Source organism: Anneissia japonica, unplaced genomic scaffold (genome assembly GCF_011630105.1).
Source record: "Anneissia japonica isolate Jap-2015-1 unplaced genomic scaffold, ASM1163010v1 scaffold493_len2256704_cov171, whole genome shotgun sequence".
Taxonomy (NCBI): Eukaryota; Metazoa; Echinodermata; class Crinoidea; order Comatulida; family Comatulidae; genus Anneissia; species Anneissia japonica.
This window is the reverse complement of record NW_022727062.1, coordinates 205,321-218,424: the sequence shown is the minus strand read 5'-3', so window position 1 is coordinate 218,424 and position 13,104 is coordinate 205,321. Positions and strand designations below refer to the sequence as shown.

Below are 13,104 nucleotides of genomic sequence, written 5' to 3'. Positions count from 1 at the left end.
GGGCTAAGTAATACAATGAAATAATTTATATATATATAATCTATATATATAGGCCTATATATAATTATATATATAAATGTATATATATATATATATATATAGAATTTGACATTTTATTTACAGTAGTCTACAATGTAGGAACATACCGGTAATGTACGATTGGCTCATCTTGTGACCGTTTTGTCATTACAGTAGGCCTACTCTAAAGAAGCTCTGAAGTTGCTCTCACGCATAGTCTTTCCGAATTTATAACTAGGTCACTCGAAGGACACTCGTGGAACAACGTTGAAAGGTTCGGGCAACTCGGGGAAAGCCCACGGAGCTGCTCTGAACTCGTGGCGGTAAAGTTTATAAATTGGGCCACGAGTTGACAACTCGGGAAAATCGTGTACGGTTAATAATATACTGTAGTACCAGTAATGCCGTAGCCAGGATTTTCAAACAGTGTGGGATAATATTAGGTGGTCTCACTTTACGTAAAAAATGAATAACCTGGACCCATTTTACGCAAAATATGAAAAATCTGGAAACCATTTTCTTAAAAGTTGACCCATTTTACGCAAAATATGAGAATCTGGACCCGTTTTAAAATGTAGACCCATTCTTTGTGGACCCAATAGAAAAATTGTGTGGGACTGTCCCACTGTCTGGCTACGGCATTAAGTACTTGGAATAATGTCTAACCCGTGATCTCGAAAACTCATAGGCGGTTTTCCTTCTACGAGTTGTAACATTAAAGGATCTACCAATCTCGCAATATTCGTAAGCTCGTGAAAATCGTACTAACCACGTAAAAACTTCGGCGAAATTTATCATAGGCCTATGCCCAGAACAAATGACTTTTCCATGAGGATCTTGGGTTACATTGTCCCTAGACAACTCATAGGCCTACTTGTCTGGATTACTGATGAATTATTGTGAAAACTAAGACAAAGTAGCCCGAAAATCTTCATCCTGTCCAGTTTGTTTTGAAATTCTACATTGAATTACAAACAATCGGCCCCAAAGACCATCGGCCCCAAAGACCATCGGCCCCAAAGACCATCTGGCCCAGGACGATCGGGCTCATTTTCAAAATAAATTAAACTCCATGCTTATATCTTGCACTCAAGGTAAATTATTGGGTGGTGCTACGGGAATATTACATTTACTACGGAAAGTCTGAAGACATGGTTACGGCAATGCACTAAGAAGTCTGTAAAACGATTGTCAGTTTCCGTGAATTTTGAAACACTGTTAAGTTGAATAACAAAAAAAAATGTTAATAAATGAGATCACCATTTTTTTTTCTCTGACAAAAGCAAACAAAAACACAACGATTTGTTTTTTTCATTTTATGTATCCAAAAATAGTCTTATGTATTAAAAAGCATGCCCAAGCACTTTACATACGTATTAATACAGTTGCATTGCAAATATAATATCCAGAGCACCGTAATACGGTCAGTAATATCTACATAATGAAAACCGGTAATGAATAAACGTATATATACATCACTCAAATAAATCAACTTGTAATGATAAAAACTAGGCGTTAGAAATCAAAGTTCCTATGAAATCACAAACAATTGTTAGCTCAACCTGTATGCGTTTATGGTAAATCATTATATGGTTGTTTCTGTTGTTTTACTCTTCGTGTCTCACATGTTTGATGGCCCGAATGACTTAATTTGTTATTATTTTTTTCAGCACTCACTTCATTACACATTCATGTATAATTGCTCGATAGATCCAGGCAAAGCTATCAAAATATGAGTGCGATTAAGATATTAATGTTAATCATAAATATTCCAAATCTGGGCAGGGAAGGGAGTACTTCATGAAAAAAATAAAATTATATTACTAGCGGCTGATTTGAAGATATATGTATTGTTTATAAATTGTCCACATTTAAAAAGGCAGGCTTATATTTTTGTGTGAATATGCTAAATAAGTATAACATTTATGTACTATATTTCGGGGTTTGAATCCTCATAATTAGAATATGTTTTTACAAACAATTTACTGAGTTTAAATATCTTATGTGATGCTTAGGCCTAATATAAGTTGATATAGTATATAAAGTTTCATTACGTACATCTTTTTTTTTATATTATCAGCAATAAACATGTGAAAAGCTTTGCAACTGGAATCCAAATTATGGTAGTCAGTGTATTCACAAAGGAAACATTTCTAATAATCTTAATCACTGGTAATTACAAAAATCACGTCCCCCAAAAATAGAATATAAACAATTATCAGATAAATAGTACGTTAATATCTGTATACAATTCATTTCTGAATACTATAGGCCCTAATTAAGAATTCAGATTAAATATGAAATGTATCTCAAAATGAAAAACTCTATAATTATGTTTTGCGTTATTACTTAGATGCTATCAACAAGAAAGTTCAAATATATAGCAATATTTTCAGAACACACTGGAGTAAATAGCGAACGCCTAATATGTTCATTTTTATAAAGGTTACATAATTATGCTCTCTTTTTCAAATTTATATTATTATTTTTTTTCCGATTTACAGTTAAGACCTTCATATCAACGAGATTGAAGTAAATGAGAAATATATCAATATAGGGTAGTTGTCATACGTATTACCCGATCAATTTGTTTGTCCTTTAGTCAAGCTGCTACATATACAACTATAGAATAACAAATGTCAGAGGATAGATTGGTAACTAATTATGACCAATGTTAATAAGAAATGCCTCTTAAAAAGAAAAAAAAACAACGTATTACATGTAGGTTCTTAAAAAAAGAAGTAAAATCACATAAACTGTAGAAAAAGTGACGTAAGCATTGGACCTTTCAGCTAAGCTCCGCCCCTTGGATACTGTTGCTAATGTCCCATAAAACAATCGTAAATGTACGTAAGCACGTGTGTTTATGGGACAACACGTGTGTTTTTAGGACGCGCGTGTTTCCCTTGCCTTATTCTGATTGGTCAGTTGGTTTGATTAACACTCCGAAAAGGTTCATTGCGACTTAGGATCCAAGAAGTTTTGATCTGATGTCTGTTAATGGGACACTGACCGAAACAATGCTTTCCAAATTTGAAAGATTTTTCACAACAAAATGATTAATACCAGACAATCAATGGGCAGTCATATTTTAGGAATTTAGGAAAAGTAACATTTCTGCATGTGTTATATTATGGTTTCGTCCAAATTGTAAATTGAAATTATACAACTTGCTGAACCAGGGAGTAAGCAATCTAAATATTGAATTTATTTTTAGCTCAACAATACAGTATATCTTTAATGATAAGAAATGCTAGACAACATTGAAAAAGTGCTAGTCATTTGTCAATAATACACTGCTTTTGACTGTATTGAGAATAGTCTGCTGCCGGTATTCGATATTGCATGTATAATTACTATTAATTACCTATTTTCTTTGCTTTAATCGTTGTTTGTCTTGTTTCTGTTCAAATTTCTGAAACATAATTAAAGTAATTTGTACATGGCATGATTTTTCTATAATTGCTAAAATTATACAATACCAATTATGTTAATATTATTTCAAAGAAGATTAAATGAAGATGTTTGTGATATAAGACACTTGAGTAAGCGAGGCACGTAGAAAATAATATACATGTATAGCAAACGTTAACAGTCCAAGATAATAATGTAACGACTGTTTACACCAATAGGCATTGTAATCAACCGCGGAGAGCTATTTGAATTAAATTGTACATATTTACATTAGAATAATTGTTTGCAATTGCCTTTGTATCTACTTTTACAAATAAGGTAAAAATATGTATGTACATTCTACACACAATAGTTATTGTGTTGGGAACATAATCGGACCTTATTTACATATTAGTTGTTTAATTGTTCATCAATGTATATCTTGCTGACAGTATAAAATCATTACATTGTTTTATTTGTTGTAGGTGAGTTATAACCCACATTGGCAGAAGCCACTACGCGTATTGCCGTATATTATGGAAATTAACCTGCTTATCTACCTAAACTAACTTGTAATACATGTACCTTAAAATACATAATCGGTTCTCCGGAAAACTAACAACGGAAATATAAGCAAAACTATAGAAACAAAACGATACATACGGTAATTCCAAAATATTATCTCATAATTAAGGGGAAGCATTTGTTTTATATTAATTCACATGTTATATAATTATTATTATCATAATTATTAATTATTGTTTTCAAATGATAAAGCCACCTCTTATTTAGAAATAAATAATATATTTTGAGAAATCAAATAGAATAGTTGTTTTACAAACTGAAACAAAACAGTCATAATCAAAAATAGATTTACAAACCTTGAAGAAAAGACGGATTAAAATGAACATACACAAACATACAACTTATTTGTATACACATACAAAAGAGGCAAACTTCATCACTAATGTGTTTGTATGCACATATTATGGACATAAATGTTCATGATAGCATGTGTATATGGATGCAGGTATACATTATAATTGGAATAAAATCTGGTTTTCGGAGGAAACGAAGTATTTATCATTTTCATCAGATTCAGAAAGTCATTAAAGACTTTTGATCCCCAGCTAGCAACGGAATTTATACTGATATCCTTCTCACAAACATTATTCCAATAATTCAGTGTTGGTTTAGAAAGAGACTGGAATGAAACTGAAGCTAATAAAACGAGGTTAAACGTACCCTCAATAGTACATTTCTATGATAATACATATAAATTATTGCAGTGTTTTCCAAAGACAAAAGGGCTATAACAAGTACAATGGAACAAAAAAACAAAAAACGAAACAGTTAAATATATCCTTAACAAATAACTCGACATATTATACACAATAATATTCGAATTTTATCATTTTTGTACGAATTACGCAGTCCCTCGTATAATCAATAATTACATATTATATATATATTATATCATACATATATTGTGTATTAAATTGTGTATAATAATAATGTTGAATATTAACTTCTCATAATTACACCAAGTACAATATTATTGAGAACAATTTGTGCATAGGTTACATCTGACATAATTATACTAATACAAATATTGATAGAGAAAAAACGTCTTTATAATAATATAATATTAATAACGGCCATAATTTCCATAATAAAATAATTCCAATAAGGTAAAGAAAGTATATTGTATTATCGATATACAAAGCCGCGTATAATTCTCTTTAGGTACAGTAGTTAAAACTATTTTGATATTTGAATAGATAATAAACACAATAAAATTTATCAAAACAAATGAAATAAAAGGTAACCTTTTACAAAATCGAAAGCATACTAGAATAGGCCTACATGATTATTCATTTTTATCAAAATATATAATGAATACTTGTTTACGGAAATAAACAATATTTAAATTAATTGTATTTTTATTACAAGACATGACATCAGCATGGTCATTTATCGCATGTCTCTACAATGTGCAATAAATGTAAAATTTTTAGGTTTTTTTCTGTTAATAGTTACGGTATATATTTATATGTTAAGACAATATATATGCTTCACCTACATTTGTTTCATTATTGATCACGTGTCCGAACTACAGCCACTTGTGTTTGGGGACGGTAGATTATTATAGGGGGTGCTATATTATCGCGAAACTGGGTATAGATTGTTAAATTTTGAGTGTAATTTTATTGATGAATATATTTTAAGATTACAAACAATTGTGTTAATAATCACAGTACATTTAATTAAATTTCATAATTATAGGAACAAGTAACATAATTATATAAATCAACGACTGATGAATGGGAAATAAGTTTTTCATTTAATAAATATAGATTTAGTTAACAATTCGTACATGCATTGTTGAGTTGAAGGTGAGTTGTATTTGTGATTCTTTACATTTCTCCCCTATCTGTCTTTGGGTCAAGTTTGTTTAAGATATTTATAAGTTTAAGTTGTCCATATTTAGAGACGCTCATATAACAAAATGTCGAACACCCCAGTAGCTTAAAATTACACCTGAGTGATTTATAAAAACGTCACATCATTTAACGAGTTCAGTTGTTGACGACAATCAATTACACGTTTTTCTCCAAAACCGATGAGACGCATATACCATTTATTAGGATTAAATCGTATGTATTATAGTGCTTTTTTATTATTGTATTCCAAAAAAATATTACTAAATATCGCCGTAGAGAAATGCTTTTGTTATCTTACGATGAAAGATGATCTCAAATGAACAATGTGAAATACCCAGTCAACACAATATAAGCCAATCATAGAGGCGCACACGTGACGTTAGGGTTTGGAACGGACCCATCTGCTCCCTCTAGTGATTCACTTACTGGTCGCGAATTTCTTGGATGAGACATTGATCTAGAGAGTCTAGGAATTGTGATAGACGGCCTGGAGCGACTTAGAGACGTTCGTCTCGAAGTAAGTCCGCTGCTTGCAAGACCATTATCACTTCCACTACCTGACCGAGTCATTTCCTGTGGCAACCAGGGGTTCATATTTTCTGAACCTCGATCTTGAGATGGGGATGAATTTACTTGTAAGCTAGTCCTAGCAGGCAAATCTTGAAACGATTGACGACTCTCTGGTGGTGTGTTTTCTCCAGGATTCTGTTCAACTTTAAATAAATCACTACGCTGCTGGACAAGTCGTACATAAGACGCTACCGTGTCAAATGTCGTTTGAATATGTTCCAGTTTATCTTCTACGTTTGCCACTCGTGATTCTAGATCCTTCCGACAACTATGCATGTCAGCAACCATTTCAAAAATCATGTTTTGTGTCTGAAAAATAAACATATCAGAAAATACTAAAAGCAGACTAGAGACTCATATAACGTAATTATGGATGCTATATTTCACCACAGCAGATCCAAACATAATGTTATTCCGTAATGCCTAGTTGTGTTATATTAAAATAAAATAAGACTGCAATTATTTTTGTTTTTACATTTATCAATAATGTTCTGAACCTCATTTGTTTTAGTAATCATAATAGAAAAAGTAGGCATTTAATAAAATAACATAGGCATAGAAATTAGTTTTTCGGGATAATGTCCTTAATAAATTTTACTTCATGAAAATAGAGTTTTATGGGAGACAATGACATGAAATTTCATAACAGGACACATTGGTGTTATTGTGTTTTTTTTTTTTTGGGATAATGCTGCAATTATTTTTGTTTTTACATTTATCAATAATGTTCTGAACCTCATTTGTTTTAGTAATCATAATAGAAAAAGTAGGCATTTAATAAAATAACATAGGCATAGAAATTAGTTTTTCGGGATAATGTCCTTAATAAATTTTACTTCATGAAAATAGAGTTTTATGGGAGACAATGACATGAAATTTCATAACAGGACACATTGGTGTTATTGTGTTTTTTTTTTTTTTGCTGAGACAACACTTGGAAAGTTTAAAGTTGGATAAATAAATAAATAAATAAATAAGAAGAACAAATAATATTTAGTTGAGATATTTCGTTCATTTGTTTGACTCCCAAAACAAATTGCAGACAAGTGGGCGTGTGTTACACATAATGTACTTCTGTCTTCCAAATCGTGTAAGTAATTGGCCTGTAATCAAGGCAAAACATATTCGCCTCGAGAGTAAGTACCATGCACCAAATCAAAGAACACAAGTCTGTCAATAATGCGCCCTGTACTTGCTTGTACTACGCATGCCAATCATTAAAAATAAATAGTTCAAAAGCAAAATTTGTAAAATTAGTATGTTTGCAAACTCATGCTGAATTACTGTCTTGGTATATCGATGAAATGTGGATATTCTGTTAAATAAAAAAAATAAAAAATTAATAGTGCTATATTGTTATATTATAACTAAGTTTTTTAGTTAATTTTACAATAAGACAATTAAGGGATTAGTTGGTAGTTTGTAAATAAGAAGGGAAAGAGAAGGTACAGATAAAAGTTCTTTGAAAAGGGTGGGCTAATTCGGACGTATGGTTAAATCACGGCTGATATTTCATTTCAATAACTACCAATAATTAGGTAAAGTACAGACAATGAATTATTTCGTTCTTCTTACCTAGACTGGTTTAACCATTATGAAATCAGGATTAGATATCAATTATACCAGGGAACAGTGATTATACTTTTCGCAAAAGTTTGAGAAATTTTGAAACATCCAAATGAATAAGTCTGTTTTATACTGGGTTTTTAAAAAAAATGCAGGCAGCAGGGTGAGATACACATGCAGAGTAGGTCAGATTACATGAAGTATGTTTCACTACAAACAACAAACATTTAACTCATCGTATAGGGGGCAACAAAAACAACAGACAACTGACGAGGTACCACAGAAACACATCGATGAAAAGACAATAGCAATGTACAGTACTACAGTATATGAAAAAAAAGTTAACTTATTCCCATCCAACATTATACAAAAAAGCCTACCTGCCACTGTCACTGCTAGTGTTATCTTCTAATTAATCATCAATCGAGTATTATCAATTGTTGCCTTATCTTAATAATGTTTATTCTAAAACAACCGAATGCGATGTTTTTCTTTTAACCAGATAGAAAAATGTGATTAAGAAGAGTAGAGACCTTGTGAGTGAATAACTCCTAAGAGAACAACATTGTGTTCTCGGGATGAAACGCATGTTGTATTGGTGTCTATTGTTTTACACCAAAGGATTTGCTTCCGTTCGGAGCACTGACCTGGGGACAACTATTTCCGAATTTTAAGGTCGCTGAGCCAATTTCAACAGGTAATATTTTACTTTTAACCACTTACGATACTTAGCTCCAAACTATTTACATTGATTTGATATAATTATTCTGGTAGCAATTTCAGCATATCATAGCAATATGTTCTGCTTCTAAATATGTATAAGTATAAATGCATATAAGACGAACGTTTAAACAACATGTTATTCCTTTGTTTACACAACCAATAATCGCAACAAAACAAAACAATATATAATACAACAGTAATAGTAACAAATAATAAATAAAAAACGATAATTCTGCATAAGGACAACAAACAACGATTAGAAGTAAAAATAACGGTAATATTAACTATAAAATTACACCGTTATAAAAAATTACACATCATATTGAGAAAAAAAAATCAACAGGAATTGCTGAATTAACCACCATGGCGTTAACGCAAGATGTAAGAACGCCTTACGTATTGCAGATTGAAGGTCAATGGTGTACGCATCATTGCACTTTCTGCAACGTTGTTTTTTTTTATGTGACACATTGTCAACACTATATTCCCCAAGAGATTAAAAATAAATCATATGCTAGTAGTTTGAACTAAGTCACATTTAAAGCCAAAGGCATTATATGATGTTGAGTAAATTGATTTATATCGCATTGGGACCAAGCATCATGTTGACTTGAGGGTAAGAACGACAGGAAGTTAAGTATGAACAGGTCTTGACCTACTTGAAAGGCACATTCTTGTTAAAAAAAAAATTAAGAACAAGCTTTGCTTAAAATGATAAACAACGTTAGCTTTAAAAAAAAAGAATATCTAATAAGTCGCACAATCGTGTAGTTAAAAATGAGAAGGATTCACTACCACATAAAACATGCAAGTTGGGAATATCTGCTAATAACATATCTAAATCTAAAGGGATTCTAAAATGATACAATCATGTGACATTGAGCATGCGCATAATATAGTCTGTAGTTGAGCATAAGTAACGAGGAGAAATGCTCTGATAACATCTTGATTGGTAATGATGAATTACTCATAACATGCCAATGAGCAATCATTGTGCAGAACAAACTCATGCATGGCGGATGGATACAGTTTTACCTACATGTCGGTAAAGCGCCGGTGGTTTTGATGTGTACATGGCCATTTCACCTCTAGAAACGCGGACAAGTAATGGCTGTGGTAGTTGACAAAAAATGGAAAAATATATACACTTTAATTCACCACAGAATATAAGAACCATAATCTATTTTGATGTGTTTGCTTCTTTATCTGTTTTAAATAGAATTATTTTTAAATTCATGAACTGAGGTTTCAGCCATAATAGGCTATTTCTCGGGCGTGCGTTTGGCATTGTAACCGGATGATATTTTGAGGCTGAAATATGCCCGCTTATTTCATGCATCTTTTGAAGGCAAAGACAAAAGAAAACTCAAATAATGTCGGAATTTAAAAGGACTGTTTCTCGAAGTGGCCATACACATCGTTGTAAACACAGGCGTAGCATTGCCAACCAGCAATATATGAGGTATAATTTGAACTTCAAAGCAATCGAGATTTTCTACTTTTCCAGGGAAAATTTGAATTTTAACAATTTAATAGCTTTAAACAAATATTTAATATTTACAATAATGAATGGTAAAACGCAAAACTCGATTGCGTTAATTTATGTCTGAATAAGGTTGCCGAATTTTACCGAACAGACATGGATCTAGCACGGCTTCAACAATAAGCTGTTGGTGTACTTTTTCAACATGTAGGTGATATGTGCCTGGCTGGAAAGAAATGGTGCAAAAAATTTGACAGATTCCAACTATTCCACATAGGTCTATGGAATTCAAACGGTAAATACAAAAAGAGATATAAAATACAGGAAGTGATCACAACAGGGTGCTACGCCTATGTTTCAAGTCATGCAGCTCAGTGTTATGGAAAAACCAGCAATAATTAACGGAAAGCTATGTAAAAGAAATGTAAAAAAATAGTCAACGTGCAACAACTTTTACCAGCTTCCGAGATAGGCCTATTTCAAATTATGCTATGGGAATAAATTACTTTCCTCTTCGGGTATACACATATTAGGCCTACTTTTGAACATTATTTAAGTTAAAAACGATCGTAAATATTTAATCACCATGGCACAGTATCAGTGTACTGGTATTAAAATAGCGGAGGACCCTTTAGACGTTAACCTAAAGTAATTCCAAATTTAGTTGACCGAGTTTTTGAATTGTTACGCTGATAGAATTTACAGAATATTAGTAACGCGCTCAGGAATAAGATAAACAAATATTTAGAAATACTGAAGTAGTACATGTTGAATATACATTATTTTCAAATCAAAAGTAGTATTATGTCACCACAATTCAATCAGTTAGTTTAAAAAATAGTTCACCTAGTAAATGATATGAGAGGAAGCTTTAAAAAGACATTAAGATATTTATGTATATTTTCAATATATTAGAGAAATACAGCTGGTACGAATTTCCATAAAACGAGTGAAACGCTTGTTTTGTATGGCCCCTTCAATCCTCCGTACGTATCTATGCTTATGTTGAAATAATACTTCAATAAAAGTCAAACGCTTCATTTTGTAAAAAGGTTATATTTTAAATTGTTTTTTCCCCTAAAATCTCGTCTTAATACAGTATTGCCGAGACGAAACTTTTTTATATCATATCAGTGCAAGTCAATTGCCTATAAACATATATTATAAATATAAACATTTTTTTTAAATGCTGAAAATATAAATTTAATAAAGTTGATATCAATTGGGACAATTAAATGGCGAGCTTAAGGGTCATAATTGAAAATGAGAGTATCTATCTACACATTTGTACTAATCCTGTTAATAAAAAAAAAATCATTAATCACACACGAGTAGATGAGTCCTGTGATTAACTTATAATTTTTAAATAACCATTATATGCTAATGTTTTAGTCCATCCTTATTGTGAGGAATAGTTGTACCAACAATTACGTTCAAATTTAGTTCCTTTCGCCACAACCAAAACATCAAGATACCATCATTCTGTTGGATTTGATTTTTGCTACTGTCCTCGATACGAATTAAATCCAAAACAATGTTACGTAAATAAGATTTAGAAGAAATTGTCCATAGAAGGTTGTACGTGACTGCGCATTGCCTTTATTAATTTACAACAAAAAACATCCAATGCTATCGTGTATGATTTTGTTTATTTATTTTTTACAACATGACCAGTGATGTGTCCTAAATGTAAATAAATACTATGATTAATACAAATATTTCACAGAGCTAAAATGTGTCTAAATTATATAATAATTTGAAAGACTTTCGAAAAAGGCAATGTAAGAGTACTAGGCTATGGCTTAGGCGTATTTAGCAGCTTTATTAATATCAGAGCTAATTTAAAAAAAATAAATAAAAAATAACAACAACAATAATAATAATAATAATAATAATAATAACATATATTTATATAGCGCCAATTCAAAAAATTATCGAAGGCGCTATAATCAAACTGGAATATCATGGCAAGTAATATTTTGGAAATATTATTAGAAAAACTGCATAACAACATAACAAAGGCAACAACTTGGACAATATAATTTTGGTACTGGGTAAACACAATAAATCAAATGACATAGACAATGTAACAGTCTAATGGTATTGAGTTTAGGATTGAGGTAAACACACACTACTAGCTTGGGATGTGCTGGTACCGAAGTGGGATAGGATGATCTACTATTCCCGTCTGCCTATGCAACATCACCGAGTATTATTTCAATGCATTAGTGGAAAGAGATGTTTTTTACAATTCACTAATACGTGTTATACTGTAATTATTAATTTGAATTACATAATGGCGGAGCTCACTGAAAACAAGACTCCATACCATTTATACATTTTCTATTACAAACGCTAGTATTAACACGAATACTAAGAAATGTAGTCTTTCCAAATTTCTTTTAATCAGTTACTGGATGTAACAATGGTTTATAAACAAAGTATCTTTATGAGACTTAGGGAGTGGGGCTGTTTTTAGTCGTGAGAAAAGAAGTCTAACTTGCCAGCGATTGAACCCATCTTACCACCAAGCTATTCAACTTCACTCTAAGGTAATTATCATTAAATATATACGTCACTCAACTAACACAACTCACCTTAGCCATGTCAACGACTGTGCTTGCTTCGTCTGTTAACTTCCTTTGATCGAGTTTTGTTTTTCTTAATCTATGGAGGGAAAAATCAAAACAAAAATGTTAAATTTTTATTAAATTTTCAATTTCATTCAAGGTACTCACCACGTAGAATGGAGCCATAGGCGTAGATCCCGGGGGGATATATCCCCCCGGGATCTACGCAAGGGGGGGATGGCCCATTGTATTTTGACTATGTATGGGATAAAATGGAGCTTTACACATTTCAAAAGACTGTCACAGAAATAATTTGCACTGTCTTATGCGCTTACAA

The 13,104-nt window shown here is 31.7% G+C and overlaps 1 protein-coding gene across 4 annotated transcripts in view; it reads right to left on the bottom strand.

Moving 5' to 3' along the window:
* Window positions 1-1,319: 1,319 nt before the first annotated feature.
* Window positions 1,320-13,104, bottom strand: part of LOC117113406 (small conductance calcium-activated potassium channel protein 1-like) — a 100,807-nt gene continuing 89,022 nt past the window's right edge. For 3 of the 4 annotated variants that reach the window (XM_033256726.1, XM_033256727.1, XM_033256728.1), the window contains exons 8-10: window positions 12,795-12,864; window positions 9,754-9,825; window positions 1,320-6,734 (exon numbers count right to left, since the gene is read on the bottom strand). In XM_033256726.1, the coding sequence (XP_033112617.1) occupies window positions 6,213-6,734; window positions 9,754-9,825; window positions 12,795-12,864 (664 nt within the window). In that variant the 3' untranslated portion in view covers window positions 1,320-6,212. The remainder of the gene's footprint in view (window positions 6,735-9,753; window positions 9,826-12,794; window positions 12,865-13,104) is intronic. The other variant, XM_033256729.1, reaches the window with a different exon arrangement.